Source organism: Chiloscyllium plagiosum, unplaced genomic scaffold (assembly GCF_037043375.1).
Source record: "Chiloscyllium plagiosum isolate Xiang-an unplaced genomic scaffold, Cpla_swu_hap1 HiC_scaffold_5, whole genome shotgun sequence".
Lineage (NCBI taxonomy): Eukaryota > Metazoa > Chordata > Chondrichthyes > Orectolobiformes > Hemiscylliidae > Chiloscyllium > Chiloscyllium plagiosum.
This window is the reverse complement of record NW_028270143.1, coordinates 67,721,686-67,743,715: the sequence shown is the minus strand read 5'-3', so window position 1 is coordinate 67,743,715 and position 22,030 is coordinate 67,721,686. Positions and strand designations below refer to the sequence as shown.

Below are 22,030 nucleotides of genomic sequence, written 5' to 3'. Positions count from 1 at the left end.
TCTAAAGGAAATACCTAATTATCAATGGTAGAGGATAGACTTTCATAGTGCCTTAGCAGAAGAGGTACTTGTCTAACATAACAAGGTATTGTTTATTGCATGCAAGCATTAGGTACAATTAACATTAGCTAGGCATAGTTACTCTGTCAGATTACATAACAGAGCTAGGAGAAGGTGAGGATTGCAGATGCTGGAGATCAGATTTGAGAGCATGCTGCTGGAAAAGCACAGCAAGCCAGGCAGCATCCGAGGAGCAGGAAAATCGATGTTTCAGGCATAAGCCATTCATCAGGAATGAGGCTTGTGGGATGGGAGTTTGATTGATAAATGGGAGGGAGTTGGGGCTGTGGGGAAGGTAGCTGGGAATGTGATGGGTAGATGAAGGTTCAGGGTGAAGGTGATAGGCCAGAGAGGAGGGTGGAGCAGAGAGGTGTGAAGAAAGATTGACAGGTCAAGAGGGCCAAGACTAGGATAAGGTGGGGGGAGGGGAAATGAGGAAACTGGTGAAATCCACGTTGATCCCGTGTGGTTGCAAGGTCCTGAGGCTGAAGAAGGGGCATTCTACCTCCAGGCATCGGTGGTAAGGGCTTGGCAATGGAGGAAGCGCAGACCTGCACGTCTTTGGTGAAGTTGGAGGGGGGAGTTAGTGTTCGGCCATGGGGCGGTGGAGTTGGTTGGTGTGGGTGTCCCAGAGATGTTCTCTGAAACTATCCACAGGTTGACGTCCTGTCTCCCTGATGTAGAGGAGACCACACCGGGTGCAAGGAATACAGTTTGGAAGTACGGGCAAATTTCTGTCGGATGTGAAAGGATCCTTTGGGGCCTTGGGCGGAGGTAAGGGGGGAGGTGTGGGTGCAAGATTTGCACTTCTTACATTGGCTGGGGAAGGTGCTGGAAGTGGGGTGTGGGGGGGCCAGTGGGTGGCATGGATCTAACAAGGGCATTGCTGAGGGAATGGTCTCTCCGAAATGCAGATGGGGAGGGAAATATACCCTTAGTGATGGGGTCTGTTTGTAGATGGAGGAGGATGATGCAATGTATCCGGAGGTTGGTGGGGTGGAAGGTGAGGACCGGCGGGGGGGTTCAAGGGCAGTAGTGCAGGAAGTGGAGGAGATACACTGGAGGGCATCATCGACCATGTGGGAGGGGAAATTGTGGTCTTGGAAGAAGAGCTGTGGAGCATCTCTTCCAAGCTTGTGAAGCGGTCTGACGTCAGGAATTAGATGCCACATCTGTCTATCAGGCCTTCTAACAGACTGACAGTCTTTGCATGGAGAAACAATGTGACATTAGTGTAGTGGGTAGAGCACAAGGCAGCTAAATATTAATTTTGCTCAGAGCCATTACCTTGTATAACATCTCCCTCCAAGTATTTTGACATTTAGTTAAAGATTTTAGGTATTTATGTGTGTATATAACTACTTATACATTTGCCACTATCTTATCAAGTTCTACCACGTAATGGTGTCATCAGCAGGGAAATATTGTAGTTAGGTCACCATATTTTAATTGTTGGACATATTGGTATAAATGTCAGCAGCATTTCTACTGGCGATATATCCACAAGGATATACTGTAGTAAAGTTTTGCAGATCTTGCCAAGCCTGCTAGAGATTGGGGGAATCCTCAGCCTGTAATAAAACCTGCTGTCTTGATTCCAATGCTGGCTTCTGGGGAACTATTCAGTAAGTACTAGTGAATCCTGTGGGACCTCTGCCCAAAACAAAAGGGATCTGTCGCAATGTCCTGAACATCGTGATGTGGCTACCTGATTCTCTGAAGCTTTACCCCTGAGAATTGTATACTCCACCACAGTGATGAAGTAATTGACCCAATTTTTCACCCAGTGAGGTCCACCCACTTGAGTTGAACCATGGTGCCTATTTCATGTCCAGAATCTGGGAAAATCTTTGGCATATAACCCACAGTCATGGGGGCTCTTGAACAATAATATTAGACTGAAAAGAACAATGATCAGGGCATAATGCCACTGGTACCCCCAATGACTAGGGTAAGGAGCTTTTGTTTATAATCTGGGATTCTTCTAATTCATCCATTTTACTCCATTTGAGTTAATTTAAAGGCACTGAGTGTGAGGGCCTCTGAAATTAATCAAGGAGAGATGTTTGGAACAGAAAAAGGAAGTTTCCATGATAGACTACATAACAGAGCTCCAGAGCAATTCTTCCATGCTTGTGAAGTGGTCTGACAATACTTAAAAATCTCCCAAACCGCGGTGAATCAAAAGGCAGTTAAAAATGCCATGCCTGAAACCTTCCAGCCAGGAGACAATGTGTTAATGCCCTAGCAATATCAGGTGAACCCCTACAAGTCCAGTTCAGTGTCTCATCTAGAGTAGTGAAGTACATCAGGAAATAAATTTTCTAATTAAGACCCAAATCAGGGTAAGGAAACAAAGGCTAGGTCATTTCTCATGATTAAAGCAATTCCACTACCAAGTAGGGGACAAGCAGGGAAAAGATCTGTCTCATTGCCACTTACATAGAGGCCACCGGTAGTAGTGGGGATGGATTGAGTAGAGACATGGGTGAGGAGCACATTGAACCCCTTATTACCCAGCTAACTTTACAGAATTAGGAGCAACCGTAGACTCCTTATGTGCCCGCCTGGTGCAGGATAACGAGCAGACTCAATGAGGCAGCTCATTACATTCAAGGATGAATGCAGGTATTAGGCAGGCTGCATTATCCTAGGCCTATGTAATATAGATGTGAGAGAGGCCTATCCTATAAAGCAACATCTCTATCAAGCAGTCCTTGAAAACTGGGCCCAGGTTCAGAGATCAACCAGTAGAACCTACCAGCAGTTGCGAGAGTTCCCCTGTTGTGTTTGTGCCCAACGCGGACAGCTCCACAGACCTCTGCATTGCCTGCCAAAAGGTTAATATGGTAACTAAAGCCGACCCCTACCCAATACTCTATCTGGAAGATTGCTTAAGCAGATAAATAAAGCTGGGTGAAAGTGAAGACTGCAGATGCTGGAGATCAGAGTCAAGACTGCAGTGGTGCTGGAAAAGCACAGCAGGCCAGGCAGCATCCGAGGAGCAGGAAAATCAACGTTTCAGGCAAAGGCCCTTCATCAAGAATGAGGCAGGGAGCCTCCGGGCTGGAGAGATAAATGGGAGGGGGTCAGGCTGGGGAGAAGATAGCTAAGAGTACAATAGGTGGATGAAGGTGACAGGTCGGAGAAGAGGGTAGAGTGGATAGGTGGGAAGGAAGATTGGCAGGTAGGACAAGTCATGAGGACGGTGCTGAGCTGGCAGGTTGAAACTGTGGTAAGGTGGGGGGGGGAGGGAAAATGAGGAAACTGGTGAAGTCCACATTGATGCCCTGGGGTTGATGTGTTCCGAGGCGGAAGATGAGGAAGATGTGGGAGGATACAAAGGAGAAATTGTTGAGGATGCGGACCAGTTCAACCAAACGAATGAGTGTGTCAGTGGAAGAATACTGGTGGGATCATCGGGAGAGGAAGAAATGGAGGGCTTGGAGATCTTGGTCATAGCAGATGGAGGTGTAGAGGGATTGGATGTCCAATAGGTACAGCCAACTGCATTAACCAGATAGATTTACTTGAGATGTATTGGCATGTTCCCTTGACTGTCTCTGTTAAAGAAATTTCCCCTTTGTAATCCAGATGGACTGTATCACTGTCGAGTCATGCTGTTTAGATTCTGTAGTGCCCTAGATGCTTTCTAAAGGATAATGAACCAGATACTGGCAGGCTTAATTGTGTGGTGTACCTAGATGGTCTGACTATTCACAGTGACACCTGGGAAATGCACTTTAACTGGAAGCTGTCTTCCAAAGAATACAGATAACTGACCGAGTGATCGTTCTCACACATAGGTTCATTAAGGCCTTGGTAATCTATCTAGAACAGGTCTTTGACACACTCTGTATTGTCCCAGTTGAACTGGTGTCCCTCTTTGCCTGTGTGTATGGGTACCTGTGCTGCAAAAGTAGATAGCGTACCTTAGTTCCTCATTCACCGAAATGTTCATCACCAAATCACAATAACCATGCTACTGATAGGAGTACTCCAAAAAGCAAAGTATGGATTGAAAAATATAACTCTGCTTTCGCAAAGTTGTGGCAAGTTTAACAATATTGAGTATAGGAGTTGGGATGTCATATTGTAGCTGTGCAAAGCATTGGTGAGGATGCTTTTGGAATACTGCATACAATTCTGGTCACCCTTTCTTAGGAAGGATGTTATTAAACTTGAGAAGGTGCAGATAAGATTTACAAGGATGTTGTCTGGACTGAAGTGTATTGAGCAACAGAGAGAGAGGATTAGTAAACTGGGGCATTTTTCCCTGGAGTGTTGGAGACTGAGGGGCGCCCTTATAGGTTTATAAAATCATGAGGGGCATGGATAGGGTGAATAGACAAGATCTTTTTCCTTAGAGTGGGAATGTCCAATACCAGAGGTCATAAAAAAAATTCAGAATCTGTGCACAAGAGCTTCAATACGATGAAGTAAGTTCAAGTTAAATGTCTATATGGAAGCAGTAACCATTTTACCAAAAAGATTCCTCAGTGATCAGTCAAATGAAGAATTCAAAGTATCTTGCCATATATATAGAAAACTGAGATTTTGAAGAAGATTTGTAGCGTAGGTTGTAAGTTTGCTTGCTGAGCTGAGCAGATATTTCGTCACCATGCTAGGTAACAAATTCAGTGAGCCTCCAGTGAAGCATTATTGATCTGTCCTGCTTGCTGTTTCTGTCTGGGTTTGTTGTGGTGGGTGATATAATTTCTGGTTCTGTTTCTGAGAGGTTGGTAAGTGGTGTCCAAATCTATGTGTTTGTTAATGGAGTTCTGGTTTGAATGCCAGGCTTCTAGGAATTCCCGTGTATGTCCTTTTTTGGCTGTCCCAGGATGGATGGATTGTCCAAGTCGAACTGGTGTCTCTCTTTGTCTATATGTATGGATACGACATAGCTGTGTGTATGGAAAGAGGAAGACACAACACACCCAGAGACACTAGCCACCCTACCATATATGAAAGACATCTCAAAGATGGCGACCAGACTACTTCGACCTCTAGGTACCATGGTAGTCCACAAACCTACCACTACACTGAAATGGCTCTTGATGAATTTAAAGACCCTGCACAACACCCAGCAGAACGAACATCATATACAAAATACTCTGCACGGACTGCAACAAACATTACAATAGGACAGACGGGCAGGAGGCTAGCCACCAGGATACATGAGCACCCACTAACCACCAAAAGATATAACAAACTATCACTGGTATCTCTCTGCTCTTGAAGTAGCCAAAGCAAAAGGAGTTGGCTTTGTTTTGATTGCAACCTTCACCAGCGAAGTAATGCCTTGGCATTAAATAGTGTGCTGATGTGAGCCTTGGATTCATAACTGCCTGAACTAGAATCAGACCAATAACTGAGTCAGTTTGAGTCCTCCTGAAAATTGGCAGCAAATCTATTACTTTTTGAAAGATTTTGAAATAACTTGCAAAATAAAATCCCATCCACTCCCTATAACCAGTTATTGAGAGGCAAGGAAATCAAGGTTCTTTGTAGGCAGGTGAGAATGTGGAATTAAAAGCACATCCATCAGCCAAACTTTTATTGAATGGTGGAGTATGCTTATGGGGTTGAATGGATTACTGCTTCTCCTATTCCATGTGTTCATAGCAAATCAAATTCTGTGACATTAAATCCTGAAACTGTGATAAAAAAGGAGATTTTAAAAATGAAAGATTTGTTTCACTGGTTAATGAATAAGCAAGAACAAGGTATATCAAAATGACTAATTGTATCAAGAGACAGTCAACGCAATTATAAAATGTCTCTGTCAGGAGAGCAAAGAGCTTAGTTTGGTATTTCATGCAAGGTTTATATCAACATAAGGTGCTTTGCAAGAAGTGGTGGTTATTGAAGCTTCACTAAAATATAAAATGATGCAAGCAAATTGGATGACTCCATTTGAAGTTTAGCCAAATTGACTCTGGTGCTGTAATTACTATGGTAAATCAAAATAGACATGTAAATAAGTCCAACAATGTAGCTCGGTCTGATAAGATTATAACTGGATCATTTAATTTTGTTGTTTTTATATTATTGATTGACCCACTGTGGTTATATATAGGGGTGAACTTAGGTTATTTAGCTTAAATAAATTAATGCAACTAGTTTCTGTTCAGTCGTTCGAATTGATGCTAGTTTGGTGCCTGCTCTTTTTGAAATGATTATTCTATTGCTGCATTTTGTTTTAATTTCTAGATTAAGTGGTTTTGCTATGGGTTTAAGTTATGCATTAGAATAAGATCTATACCCATCCATGGAACTAAACATCTCCTTGTGCTTAAGGAAATGATATTTTTGTTAAAAAGACTGATTCCTTTTTATGTAAATTATCTGTAAATAATTCATATGGGACCACTGCTGTTTGTCATTTTTATAAATGACTTGGACGCAGGCATAAGTGGATAGATTAGTAAATTTGCAGATGACACTAAAGTAGGTGGACAGTTTGGAAGAATGTTACAGGTTGCAGGGGGACTTGGATAAACTGCAGAAGTGGGCTGAGAGGTGGCAAATGGAGTTCAATGCAGCTAAATGTGAGGTGATGCACTTTAGGAAGAATAACAGGAAGGCAGAGTACTGGGTCAATGGAAAGATTGTTGGTAGGGTGGATGTGCAGAGGGATCTTGGAGTCCATGTGCATTGATTCCTGAAAGTTGCCACCCAGGTTGATAGTGCTGTTAAGAAGGTATACAGTGTGTTAGGTTTCATTGGTAGAGAGATTGAATTCCAGAGCCGCAGTGTCATGCTGCAACTATACAAAACGCTAGTGCGGCCACACTTGGAATATTGTGTACAGTGCTGGTCGCCCCATTACAAAAAGGGATGTGGAAGCATTGGAAAAGGTGCAGAGGAGATTTACCAGGATGTTGCCTGGTCTGGATGGAAAGTCATATGAAGAAAGGCTGAAAGACTTGGGTCTGTTCTCATTGGAGAGAAGAAGGCTAAGAGGGGATTTGATAGAGACATACAAGATGATCAGAGGATTAAGTAGGGTAGACAGTGAAAGTCTTTTTCTTAGGATGATGACATCAGTTTGTACGAGGGGATAGTGTAGGGGATGAATAGTTCACAGGTCAACATTGAGGGCCGAAGGGCCTATTCTGCGCTGTATTGTTCTATGTGCTATGAGTGACTTCTGTTTATTTTACATGCTTCTACAATGTCGAGTTGATTCAACTTCCAAATGCTAACCTTATAAGAAAAGGATGAGTACATAATATTTCAGTTACTTTGATAAAGGGTTAATTATTTCAATTCCGTATGTTGTGTCTTTTCTTCTATAATTAGAAAAGAAATAAGAAATTCCCCAGTGTTCTCAAATAATTTGAACAGATGCATTAGCTACATCGCATTCTTAAAGAGCTAAATTCTGAATTTAAATTAACTTGGTGCAAAGTGCTATTATACTTTACTAATGATTTAAACTCATGTTTTTCGGGAAGTCAGATATTGGCTAATATATCTGTACTATTCGCCTTTTTCCATTATTGCAGTAGCTCAGTGGAAATTTTAGGAAATGTATTTACGACTTTGCTATCTGATCTACCTGGAATGTTGATCTTAAAAGCTTGATTTCAGGTGAAATAAGTCAGCGAGGAGGGAGATCTTCTCCTACAGATGTTGAAGATTTTGAGAACAGTAGCTGTAAGGGTGAAAAAAGTGTTGAAAAATATTTTTAATATTTAGCCTAAGTGATCAGCTCTACATATATGTATGTTCTAGTGGTTTTACTTCGCTTACATATTGTATACTCTAATTCTCTGTTTAATTATTTATTTTGATTTAGGATGCAGTTCAGGTGCTTTTGAAGCATTCAGCTGATGTAAATGCTCGTGACAAAAACTGGCAGACTCCTTTACACATTGCTGCTGCAAACAAGGCTGTGAAGTGCGCCGAAGCTCTCGTTCCCCTTTTAAGTAATGTAAATGTCTCCGACCGAGCAGGGAGAACTGCTTTACACCATGCTGCCTTCAGTGGACATGTAGAGGTATTCTATTATAGCTATTTTAAAGTAGGTTGAAGTTGAATCGTTGGGATTACTTGTCTTTTTCCTTAATTAAAAGTAACATCTTTTTCACGTTGCAAAATATCTAATTCATAAATTATTTATTTTAGAATGTTATTTTTGTTCTAGGATTTATAATTTTAGCTGGTGCCTACTCTATATCCACCCAGATGCCTTTTAAATGAGCTTCCTCTAGTAGCTCATTCCATTCACACACCACCCTCTTTTTGAAAAGGTTACCCCTTAGGTCCCTTTTAATTTTTTCCCCCTCATCTTAATTCTATGACCTCGAGTTCAGGACTCCCCCCACCCCAGGGAAAAGACCTTGTCTATTTACCCTATCCATGCCCCTCATGATTTTATAAGCCTCTATAAGGTCACCCCTCAGCCTACGACGCTCCAGGGAAATCAGCCCCAGCCTATTCCGCCTTTCCCTATAGCTTAAATCCTCCAACCCTGGCAACATCATTGTAAATCTTTTCTGAACGCTCTCAAGTTTCACAACATCCTTCCGATAGGAGGGAGACCAGAATTGCATACAGTATTCCAAAAGTGGTCTAACCAATGTCTTGTGCAGCCACAAATGACCTCTCAACTCCTATACTCAATGCTCTAACCAATAAAGGAAAGCAGATCAAACACCTTCTTCACTATCCTAACTACCTGCGACTCCACTTTTAAGGAGCTATGAACCTGCACTTTAAGGTCTCTTTGTTCAGCAACACTCCCCAGGAAATTAGCATGACTGCTTTTGTTTTCTATGTTACATGGCCAAGACAAGCTGCCAATAAGAAATATATCAGGATGTATAAGCACCAGCGAGATGGAAAACAAACATTAAGCAACGGCAAGATGATGAAAAGGGTCAAAGAATCCTATACAAGGTGGAATAGAAAGAGAGAAACAAATGATTCAAGAAAATTTCTAACCAGGATTCAAAACTTTCACTGAATTGGTTACAGATATTGAGCATTAAAGCTCTATCACAAATGATCTATTATGTTGGAAGAAAGAAACAGATTTGTGACAGTATTTTCCACATAAAGAGGTCAAAGGCAGAAATAATGAACTTGATTGACACCCCAAAAGAAATGGATGAAAACAACCATTCAGTAACTAGTTAGGTTCAATATGGCAACTTAGCATAATACAGTGACAACAAAGGCATTACATATTACATCCATCATGCAGTAAATGCCAGGATGTGATACATGTTTTTTAAAATAATAAAAATTAGATTCCTTTAGAAGAAATACACAATTTAAATTATGGCTTTTGTTGTTGTTTCATTTCATAGTGATAGTGTTGAGTGTTTGTGATATGAAGATGAGCAGACCTACCATTCCATATTTCTTTTTTAAACAAGGGATGACATGGTCTCAGAACTGTAAGTGCACAAGCAAGGCTAAAGGTTGTGTGTGGATTGCAGGAGCAAAGAGTAAGGAGACATGAGGGAGAGGAAATGGTGGGAAAGGAAGGGAGAGCATTGGAATGAGAGAGTAAGGAGAGAGTGTGACATATGGAGGGTTGAGGAGCAGAGGAATAAGGGGCAAGATAATGGGGAATGGGATGCTGAAGAGAGGCACTTGAACAGACGTGAGGCAGGAGAGAAAAAGAAGCAACAAGTTAAATAAGTGAATGAGAGAGAAAAAAAAGGCGGAGAATTACAGCAGAGGAGTTCCTTCATGAAAGCATATTTATGTAGTACCTTTAACAAATTAAACCATCTCTTGCCACTTCCCAGGAGTATTATGAAACAAAATATGTCACTGAGTCAAATTAGAAAATTTTAGGTCAGGTGACCAAAAGTTTGCTGTTGTAAGAACTCATGAGATGGTGGAACGAAGATGGACTCTCTTTCAGTTGTACCTTTTTTATTCTGAGATATTCAAAATGGTGCCAGATTGAGGCAACACCTGAAGCTTTTGTCATGATGATGCTCCTTTAGCAAGGTTATGCTGTCCTTGGCTTTTTTTTTCCAGAGAGTTTGCTAAAGCAGTCATTCCGAAAAGTCTAGGTTTGAAGGGTTTTAGGGCCAGTTTGTTTATAGCTAACAGATACTGTCTCAGACAAAAGGCCTTCATGTTTTAAATAAAACCTGTACAATGAAAAGAGAGTAGCCAGTTCTCCCAGCTCAGCTTTCTCTGGTTTGGTTTGGTTTTTAGCAGTCTCGCTGTTCAGTGAAAGCAGTTAGGCAGTTTTGAGGCTGCTGGTCCAAGAAACAGATACATGGAAGAAGGTGTATATAGCCAAAGAATTAAAGACATGTAGTTTGCATTTGTTCTAGTAAAAGATGAGTTGCTCATCTGGTTTTACAGAATTAAGCAGCTCCTTTGAATTGATAAGCAGTTATTTTTTATTTCTCTACCTTAGAAATTTTCATTACCGTGAAAATGGATGGTGCTTAGCGAGAGTCATAGTTTTGAGCTTTTTCTGTGAATTCAGTTCAGATTTAGTCAGCAGATAAAACTTTGTAATGTTTGGAAAAGTAGTCAAGAGACTGTCAATTTGACTCTTGTAGAGCTTGTAGTTCCTTGAAATTTGAAAGATAAAGCAACATCAACACCTGAAATATAGCAAGTGATGGATATGTTGTCCATGATGCAGTCCGCCTTTGGGAACTAGTATTCGGTATGAGACTCAAGTTGGAATGGGCAAAAAAAAAATTGGAAGATTTATTTAGTTGGAAACTAAAGAACAAATTCTGCTGTTATCCTCAGTGAAAGATGCTTAACCTTGTGCATTTGGAAATTGGTTGCAGTTTGAAGCCATATCAACAGGACACTGGAAATCAAGTTCTGTAGAAAGGTCACTGGACTCAAAACGTTAACTCTACTTTGTCTCCACAGATGCTGCCAGACCTGCTGAGCTTTGCCTGCAATTTGTGTTTTCTGATTTTCCGCATCCACATTTCTTTGCTTTCCAGTACTAAACAAAAACAATGGTGTTTTCTGATATTGTAAGTTTCTTCATGGCACCACATAGAGGTTGTGCTGAAAGCACAAAATCAAGAGGTCACTAAAGAAACTGGACAGTCATTTAGCTAAAAGCAATTAGAAGAACTACCTGTGAAATCTCATAATTTGGAGAAAGTATAGAATACTAAAGAGAAATCAGAATGAACGTTGAGAGCTTTAATTTACCTTTTCAGTTCATTCAGGAAAGCCTTTTGTAATTTCATAAGATAAGTGGAACTCCTGGTTTGTGTAGGGGGCAAGTGAGAGAGAGTCAATAATGGAACCAAGGTTATGGCTTTGAGTCTTTATAAATTGCTAAGGTGTTAGGTTAATAGAATTTAATTTGTTTACTTTTGATATATAACAAAGTTTATTTTTTGCTAATGAAAGTAAAGTGTGGCGTCGGTCTATTGGTTTATTGCTGGGTCATCCGATTCCTTTTTTTTCCCAAATTTTTCCAAATTTCTTACTGATGTGTTGGAAGCATTGATGCTATTATTTAATTGAACAGGCTTGTATTTAATGCAATAAATATCTGGTTTGAAGTACATAATTGTTTGAGTATGACCTTGTTCAGTAAACATTTGAAGTAATAGAATCCTCAAATAAGTCAGTATTGAAACAGTATGTCAAACGTTCAAAGCAGTGGTAAAATCACTTTTTTAAGGAGAAGTCTCAGCATTGAGCCCTAGTTCAGATAATATTGAAATGCAATTTTAAAAGTGTAAATGTTAACAATTCAAATTTTACAAGGCCACACTCAGAATATTGCATATTATAATTTAGGTGTTATAGAAAAATTGTTTTTTTGCACCAGCCTTTTTTAAAATTCATTCTTGGGATTTGGATGTTGCTGGTTGGGTCAATATTTATTTCCCATCTCTAATTGCCCTTGAGAAGGTGGTGGTCAGCTGCATCTTGAACAGTTGAAATCCTTGTGGTATCAGGATTTCCACAGGACTGTTAAAGAGGAAGTTCTAGGATATTGACCCAGCAACAGTGAAGGAAGATTTTTAACATACGACTTCACTGTCGTGATGATTCGGTTTTGAAAATACCACATGCTGGCTTCATGAGCCATGGTTGTATGTGCCAATTACCCTGGACATTTCCCCCATATTTTAATTTTGAAACTAATTTATCAATAGGTTATTATAACTATGTAAGATAAATTCTGAAGGGGGGGTGGCCTCTTGTGGCACGGTGGTAGCATCCCTACCTCTAAGACAGGAGACCTGGGTTCTAATCCCACGTGCTTCTGAGGTGTGTCTCAGCCTGTCTGAGTAGGTAGAATAAAAGTATCCATAAGATGAATTATCATGTCTTCCAGGACACACTGTCTCAGAAGTGAAGGAGCTTAAGTACTGATTTCCTCAGATGACTTTGGAAGTTGCACTTCATGTTTTGGACCCATAGTACTTGATGGAACACTTTAATTGTTTTCCAAATTGAAAAATATTGCAGTTCTGTTGAAAGGATCATTGATTATATATTGAAGCATTCTTAGTTATAGAACAGATGTTTGCAAATTATTTGAACTAAAGTTAACTTGAGAAAGCATTACATACTGTGTAAGAAACAAACTTGAATTCAATAAAAAATGTTTTCCAGATGGTTAGCTTGCTTCTATCCCGAGGTGCCAACATCAATGCTTTTGATAAGAAAGATCGACGTGCAATTCACTGGGCTGCGTACATGGGTATTGTACTGTTTTTCATATTCTGTTGATTAAGTTTTCACAAGTATTATTCTGTTTGCTTTTAAGTCATAGTTTCTTGTAAAAATTGCAGAAGTGCAACAGTTTGGGGGGTGCTATTGGAGGGGTTTGAAATGATGTAGTTAGGCAATCGAAAGAATTATATGTTTCAAGGGTGGGCGCAGCAGGGTTATGAGTAGGTTACCAGCAGAACTCTAGTAAATTGTGCTCCAAATAAATATAATTGTGTAATTCAAGGTACATGTTGAGTTGCTTTTCCTTTGTATGTCAATAATAAAAATGATGATTGGTCACCATTGTGCTTCCATGTGGCTTTGGGTGTAATATGAGTCATCATTCTATTATAATCCTACTTTCTCTCCCTTCAGCTAATCCAAAATGATTAGAATTTTTTTTAAAATTCCCTTCAAATGCTTATCTCAACTAAACAGTACGAAAATAAAAAATAAAAAATCTCAAGGTCTCTTGGTGAGATTAAAAGCAAATTCAGCAATGCATATCTGCTTTTAAATCTTTACAAGTGATCATTGCTCAAGTGAAGTACATCTTTGAGATAGGGATGTCATTTAAAAACTACATCTCACCCTCAGCTTGGAAGTGGGAACTTTGTCTTTTCCCTCCACAGAAAAACTCAGTAGCCACAACATGGAACATTGTGAACTTACCTTGATTTTGTTTTTAGAATTAGCTCAAAATTGTTTCAATAATTAATATGACAATTAACATTGAGAGCACCCACAAACAATATTGATACTTCAGATAAATGTGGACTTTCAGTATATTCTCCAACTGAATTAATATGACTTGAGACTTGTGAAATTCTGTTGGAGAATAATTTTAAGGCTCAGTAATCTTTATAGATTTGATGATGAGATGACGGTGAGAGTTGTAATATTGATGAAAAGCAGTACGTCAGTGCTTGGATGTCATTCTTACCCTGCTGTTTTGTGTAGGCCACATCGAGGTGATCAAACTGCTGGTAGCACATGGAGCTGAAGTGACATGCAAGGATAAGAAAGCTTATACACCACTTCATGCTGCAGCTTCCAGTGGAATGCTTAGTGTAGTCAAGTACCTGTTGGATCTTGGAGTTGATGTAAGTTAACTTAGTTTTTCACTTGAATCTTTAAAAATTATCCAGCTCTGTGTTTATTTATCTTTATGTAATGCATTTATAGATAAGAATTTCTATTGCTATTGATATTAACATAATGCTGCACCAAATTTTAATGAAACTTGTGAAGTATGTTCCTCAAAAGGTACTAGATTTCTTTTTTTAAAAATAAACATTAGCAGTTATCCATGAACATTGTTTACATATTTCTCAGAGGGAATACCATCTCAGTGGGATCTTTTCTCAGTTGAGTTTTTCACAAGACTGATTTTCTTGCTATCAGTTTTTTGAAAATGGTAGCTATGACCAAACATTAGGATCTATGTCTGAACATGAGTCTGTTATTTAGGTTCGTCCTTTTTTTCTCATTTGGTTTTTAAAACCTTTTCGAAATGTTACCTGTTTTGATGGTGAAACTTGAAATTGACAGTTTGTATCATCGACTCTGAGATTTAGCTTAAATTTTAATATGGGAAAATATTATATTTGGTTTATTTTGTATTGTGTTTGCATGAAAATATTTTGTTTGTGGTAGGCCCCTCTCGATCAATAAGTTGTATGTGGAAATTGCTTCATGCTTGCTGTTAACTCAGATGCAAAAAGCTATGCAAACCTTTATGTGGTTTAATACATATAGATCAAAATGCTGAAAATCTGACTTTTGCTTTATTATCTCAAGGGAATGTGAGCAGCACTAGATAAGCCAGTGTTTATTGTTCATCCATAATTGCCTTGGAGAAGGTGGCTTTGAGCTGCTGCCTTGAAGTGCTACGGTCCTTCAAGTGTAGGAATCCTCAAAGTGCTGTTGAGAAAGGAGTTCCCTGGTTTTGACCCAGTGACAATGAAGGACTGAAGATATTGTTCCAAGTCAGGATTGTATATGACTTGAAGGGAAAATAATTGGTCTTCTAATGCATCTGCTGCCCTGGTCCTTCTCAATGGTAGAGGTCATGGTTTTGAAATGGATTTGCAGAGGAGGGTTGATGAGTTGCTGCATTGCATTTTGTAGATGGTACACAAAGCTGCTGTGCATCGGTGTTGAAGGGAGTGAATGCTTAAGGTTGTGAATGAGGTGCCAATCAAGTGGGCTGATTGTCTTGAATGGTGTCAGGTTTCTTGAGTATTATTTGAACTGCACCTATCCAGGCAAGTGGCGAATGCTGCATGACAGTCCTGACTTGTGCCTTGTAAATAGGTACCTGTGTGGACAGGTCCTCGGGCAACAGGAGGTAATCTCAAAATTTCTAGCCTCTGACTTACAGCCATAATATGCATATGACAAGTCCAGTTTCTGGTCAGTGATATTCCCCTTTCCATTGGGATATTGATAGTGGGGAAATTCAATGATGGTAATCACTTTGAATTTCAAATAGAAACTCTGAAAGTCATCAATTAAAAATATTGACTCTGATTCCTTATCCACAAAATCTGCCTGATTAGCTGAATGTTCCTTCTGTAAAACAGCAATAAAACATATTTGAATTATATTTGCAAATATCTTTGAAAAGAGACTTAGAGTTATATTCAAGTACTGGATGATATGAGTGTGTGCTTTCCTTTACACAGTTTTCCATTGTTTCTTCTTTCTGGAGATCTCAACCAATCTAAACTTTTTATTTTGCTTTATTTAATTGTCATTCTTTAAATAGCTGCATATTTCCCCAGGCCAATTTGAAATGTCCAACTTTTTTCCATATTTTTGTATAACTTAACATCGATAACTTGCAGATAATCATAATATCCAATAAAATAAGAATGGAATTTACAAAATAAATAGTTTGAAATAAAATATAACTGCAACTATTAAATTAGATTAACATTTCCCTAGAAAGTTAGCAGTTCATTGGACTGCACAATGAATTGCTAACACAATTTGCTGATAGTGCAAATATTTCTGATGATTTCTAAAATTTTATATCTGTTTCTTTAGCACCTTTAGACATGATATTTTACAGGCTTTGCCACCCTAATCCCGCAGCCTCCACATCAGACCTTCGCTGTACAATGGGATGTTAAATATATTTGATGCACCAACGTTTTAAAAGTAAAGACCTCACCTTAACCTGTATCAATCACATGCCTAAATGGATGACAATTTCCAATTGGACACAAAACACTCAATTTAGGGGACCTAATCTGGGTAAAGTTAACAAAAAGTATTATGCATGTTGATTGATGCAGAACTACCAGATGCCACTACAGGGAAAACCAAAATTACTCCAGATTGCGGACCAGAGTATGCCAGATTAGGGATGTACCACCTGTAATAGCAATGCAAGTATATTGATTGATAGCACAGTGCTTAATTACTGTTATGTACTTCCACAGATTAATGAACCAAATGCATATGGAAATACTCCTCTTCATGTGGCCTGTTACAATGGCCAGGATGTAGTTGTGAATGAGCTCATTGACTGTGGAGCAAATGTTAACCAAGTGAATGAGAAAGGCTTTACCCCACTGCACTTCGCTGCTGCTTCAACACATGGTGCACTGTGTTTAGAACTCTTGGTCAGTAATGGGGCAGAAGTGAACATTAAGGTAAGGGGGAAAAATGTGCAATGTCGGTAAATAAGAATAAAATTTACCAACTTTTTAATACTGAGAACTGTTAAATTAAGTGGCTCATTTGATAAGAGTAATTTCCATCCTCCTACATATAGAGGGTACATTTTTCATTTTAAATCTTATTCTTAAATGAGGATCGGATGTCTGAATTGTAAATATAATTAGCTTTCATGGATCAGTGCAAATATCTGTGAAAGTTAACTGCAAGTTGTCAAGTCTTTATTTTGTTTAAGGTTGTGACTAAAGAGGATCTACTTTTGTAATTCAGTAACATATTTCATATCCTTTAAAATAGGTCAATCGATACATTGTTTAATATATTGTGTTATGATAAATATTGGCAACAGTTATACTTCAGTTTTGGAATCAGCAATGGATCTGTAAAAAGTCGAAAAGGTCCCCTCAGCCTCCAATTTCTGTAAACACAAATTCTTCATTAACCTTTTCCTTTACAAGATTTTTATGCAGATTATTTCCACTCTACTGCACTCACCTCTCCCAGCAAAGCCTATTTAAATATGGGTTCCAACTCATCCACGGGACAGTATTGGTCAAAAGTTATCAATACTGTTTAATATTCTGTTTTCATTTTGGCAGTATTGACAATTTCAGTATAGTCCAAGGCTTCCACTCTGTGGCATCATCTGGTTTGCTATTGCTCAGCTGCAATGACAGCTGAGATGTTATATTTTGGTAGGAAGAATATAGCGGTTAAATATTCCCTGGTACATAAATCCAAATAGAGTAGAGAGATAAAGTGATTCAGGGATACATAGAAAAATCACTAAAAACAACTGTGCTTTTTAATAAAATTATAAACTGGGAGACCAAGCACAGCAGTTCATTTAGAGTCATAGCACAGAAAATGACCCTTCAGCCCATTGAGTCTGCACCAGTCAATATCAAGCATCTAACTGTTTTAATCCATCATCTCGCACTTGACCATAGCCTTGCATGTCTTGGCATCGCAAGTGCACATCTAAATACTAATGTTACAAAGGTTTCTGTCTGTACCACCCTTACAGTCAGTAAGTTCCTTGTTCCCACCATCTGAGAGAATAAGTTTTTCCTCATATATCTCCTCTAAGCTTCCTGCCCCTTACTTTAAATCTGTGCCCACGATCATTGATCCCTCGGCATCAAAAGGTTAAGTTCTTTTTTGTCTATCCTATTAGAAATAGGAATAGCAGTAGACTATTCAGCTCTTTGAGCCTGCTCTGCCATTCAGTAGAATCATGGCTGATCTCTGTCTCTCATAATTTTACACATCTAAATCCTATCTCCCCTCAATCTCCTCTGCTCCAACAAAACAAACCCAGTCTGTCTAATCTCTGTTCATAAGGAAAACTCTCCAGCACAGGTAATATCCTGATAAATCTCCTCTGCACCCCTCTAGTGCAGTCGAATCCATCCTATGTTGAGGATTCTAGAACTGTGCACAGTATTCTAGCTTTCTCTTTTATGGTTCCAACATAACATCTCTGCTTTTAAACTCTATGCCTCAGCTAATAAAAGCAAGTATCCCAAAAGCCTTCTTTAACCACTTTACCTATTTGCTCCCCAACAGGACTGGTGCACATGCACACCACAGTCCCTCTGTTCCTCTCTGCTTTTCAGGGTCCTTCCATTTATTATGTATTTCCTTACCTTGTTTATCCTGCTCAAGTGCATCACCTCACATTTATTTCTGGAGAGATGGAATTGAAAAGCAGATACAGTATATTGTTGAATTTGATTCTAACACTGTACAGACCATATCTGGGGAGTACTGGATACAGGTCAGAAGCCAAGAACCTTGCAGCAACTAACATACCTCCTGATTCCACAAAGCTGATCCATCATCTACAATGCACAAGCCAGGAGTATACTGGAATACTCACCGCTTGTCTGGATAAATGCACCTCTAACAACACTCAAGAAACTTTACACCATCCAGGACAAAGCAAGCTGCTTGATTGGCACCACATCTACAAACATTCAGTCACTCCACCACTGACATTCAGTTGCAGCAGTGATTACTATCTACAAGATGCAGTGCAAAAATTCACTAAGACTCTTTGACAGCACCTTCTAAATCCATGACAACTACCATCTAGAAGGAAAAGGGCTGCAGATACATGGGAACACCACCACCTGCAAGTTCTGTTTAAAGCTATTCACCATCCTGATGTCGAAATATATCTCTGCTCCTTCAGTGACACTATGTCGAAATCCTGGGGCTCCTTCCCTATTGAGGGTCCACCAAATGGGCTACAACAATTCAAAAAGCCCACTTACCATCAAATTCTCAAGGGCAGTTAAGGATGTGCAACAAATGCTGATCCAGTGACATTAGGGAATGAATAAAAAATTCTGTTCTCCATGGAAGAGAAAGGATAATGAGTTGCAGAGTAGGTGCACAAAAATGGGATGACGTAATCTTTCAGTTCTAATGTTTATCAGGAAAGGTGACTAGGCTGGGGCCTGAGTCTCCATACTACTTTCTCCCTTTATAGAGACACTGTTTCGAGTTGTTAGATGGAGGTTGGAAACCAAAGCTAGGGACTAATAGAATAGTCACAAATAAATCCAGTAGGGAATTTTAGAGATGAGCAGAATGTGGAACTTGTTACCACCAAAGTAGTTGAACTAAATAGCAAAGATGCAATCAAGAGGAATCAGGGCAAACTGAAGAGGAAGTAAAAGAGCAGAGTTAAATGAAGAGAATGCTGGAATGTGAGTGTGGTGCACAAATGTCACCATAAACCATTGATGTGAATGGCCTGTTTCTGTGCAACAAAATCTGTGTAGTCAACAGGCTACCAAAATGTGTTCCTATTCAATATCCACACATTGACCGTCGCCATGTTGCGAGGTTCCACCCTTATATTTCTCCTAATCCTCAATTTTGAGCTTCCTATCAACAGTGCTTGCTGTTAATATAGAGCCAACTTCCACCCAGCTTAACCATTACATTGCAATCATCAGCTCCTTGACTAATGTTATTATGCTTGTTTGCTATTGCTGTGAATCATATAGAACTTTATTAAACAGGAAGTATCTTTGCTTCTTGATTCCTTCCCTTCCTCAAACTGAAATCCACCGTGCTTAGCTGCACATTCCCTTTTTGTTTTGAGCTGATCTTCAAAGCTCAGGTGCAGTCCATCCTCTGATATCCAGTTCCAATTTGAACTTTAGGACCTGTATGAATTCATGGTTTCAAATCTTGTACCTTTCAAGACAAGCTCTAATTATGAAGTAAAACTGACTCCCAGTTGCTAAGGAAACTAAGACGGAAACTGAAATTGCAAATAAAACTTCTGGTTGAAATCATAGAAAAGCTCTCAGAGCTCAGTAGGTAATGAATCCAGAAGACAAAGGCTAAGTGCAGAAGCAAAGGGTAAGCAAAGATATCGTTGCTGTAAGTGTTTCTGTTACTTGAAGGTAGGATTGTATTGAAGATACCATCCAGACTGTTATAAGCAGAGTTAGTGAAGCTCTGCAGACATGTCCCGTTTTTGGCGAAGTCTGTGCCTGGGCAGTCCAACTTGGCTATGTGCTGCTCTCACTTAAAGATCATGTTAAATCACTGAAGAAGAATTGAAAACATTTGTGAGGAAGACAGAGTTTTGAAGAATGTTGTGACTGGGTTTGATGACATTTGGCTGAATGGACTACAAGCCAATTCATGAGATCCGCCTTAGTTCTGTTTGGCATTTAATTTACAGTTTACAGTCGTCCATATTTTGCCTGATAATTTATGCTGATTCTACTGTATAGAATATAGTTACCTAAAATTGAATATAGCAAGGCCTTGGAGAGTAAGGCACACAAGGTGCAACACACTGGGGCCTGCCCCAGAAGTGGGGAAGGTAGGCTCAAGCTCATTTCAAAGATAATTTTTGCTTTTACTAAGCAAAACAGAAATGGTCTTAGTCTTTGGAGAGAAAATTTACTCCATATACTTCTGGACAAATCCCAGAGCTGTTTTAAACAAACATGAGCCCTGTGTCCAGTGCAGGTAGGTTTAGATTGTTACTCAAATACTGCTTTTCCGTGAATCAACAGGCTCTGGGCATAGGCTATTTATGACTTCACAGGAAACAGATGGGACACTACTGTCTGGACAGATGTTCCCCAATTGGTCGAGCTCCATCATAAGGCCCTGACCCTGTTAGAGCAGATGCAAATGCACACAGATAGGTCTGGACTAACTCCAGGGATAATGATAAAGCTGCAGAGAGCACACTTCAATGTGATTATGTGACACTTGGGTTTGAGCAGTGCCAGAGTGTTCTGTGTCATTGAAAGGAGCAATGGAACGGGTGAGAAAGCGAGATCAGCAGAAATGGCAATATCACCTTGCTATTTGTGAAAGTGGGACAGTGTGGGTAACATCCACAATTGATTTTTCTTCCGGGATGGCATTTGTTAGTGGTACGGGTGCAGGAATAAGGGTGCTAGGAAGAGGGGAAGGACTGGAGCCTGTGATCTCTCTCCCAACCCTGCTATTTAGTTTTTGCCTTGTTTGACTCTTGTGTAGTAGGATTCTTTCATTGTTAACTGCAAAATCTTAGTACTTCATCCTTTTAGTACATAATTGGGAGTTTGGATTTCTTTTTGACATAACAAAAGGTCGAGCATAACAACCTATAGAGCCTCCATTAGAGTACAGCTCCACCAGAACCAAAACTCTACTTCACCTCAAAGCTTGATTTCACTTAAACTGTAACTCATCCAGTACTTGACTGCCTCTATCTTAGTTTAGACCAGAGTGGTGCTGGAAAAGCACAGCAGGTCAGGCAGCATTCAAGGAGCAGGAAAATTGACGTTTCGAGCAAAAGCCCTTCGTCAGGAATCCTTCATCTTATCTTATTTTGTATGGTTGTCCTAAAAACATAATTGTGCATATATTTAAAATTGTAAATTTGATAATTCTGTGAAGGATGTCAGTATTGAGCCAGGAAATATTTGTTGAATGTAGCATAGAATTGATGTTCCTTTGCTTTGCTGCAGCAATATCTCAATTCCAACTTTTGATGCGTTTTGTAATTTTACCAGGCTGAATTTTCAGTTTCCTCCAGTAGCTATTAGTGTCAACTTGTGTTGAGGGTTTTTCATTTTGTTTTATGAAATCCTTGGTTGAAACCAGATTGAAAATATTTAAACATAATGTGAGGACAGAGATAAGACTTGAATCTGTGGCCTGAAACTGAATCAAAACTTTAGTCCTAAAAATGGAAACAGTGAGATAAAGCACCAGTTCTTGTATCTTGTGTTTGCTTAAATTTAAAAGCAAAATCAATTTATTTTGTGTTGAAAATTAAATCGATGTAATTAAAAAGAACAATAAAACTTTCATTATGTAACCTCTTTCATTTCTTCAGGGTGTGTGAAGCACTTTGCACCAAATCGGTTTATTTCTCAAATAATGTTACTTTAATGTTGGCAAACACGGGAGCTAAGATAGACCAACAAAAACAGCGGTCAATATCAACAACAGCAAGATAACGAATGACTGAATAATCTATTTTTAATAAAGCTAGTTGAGGAAATGCCAGCACTCCATAAGATCTCCCTGTTCTTTAAATAGCCCATAGGATCTTTTACAT

The 22,030-nt window shown here is 39.3% G+C and overlaps 1 protein-coding gene across 5 annotated transcripts in view; it reads left to right on the top strand.

Moving 5' to 3' along the window:
* LOC122547144 (serine/threonine-protein phosphatase 6 regulatory ankyrin repeat subunit A-like) overlaps positions 1–22,030 on the top strand; it is a 213,753-nt gene that overhangs the window by 119,811 nt on the left and 71,912 nt on the right. For all 5 annotated transcript variants that reach the window (XR_015757218.1, XM_087987263.1, XM_087987262.1 and 2 more), the window contains 4 exons: positions 7,865–8,065; positions 12,652–12,739; positions 13,711–13,853; positions 16,200–16,412. Coding sequence is in view for 4 of the 5 variants with exons in the window: in XM_087987263.1 (XP_087843389.1) it covers positions 7,865–8,065; positions 12,652–12,739; positions 13,711–13,853; positions 16,200–16,412 (645 nt within the window). In the remaining variant the exon portion in view is untranslated. The remainder of the gene's footprint in view (positions 1–7,864; positions 8,066–12,651; positions 12,740–13,710; positions 13,854–16,199; positions 16,413–22,030) is intronic.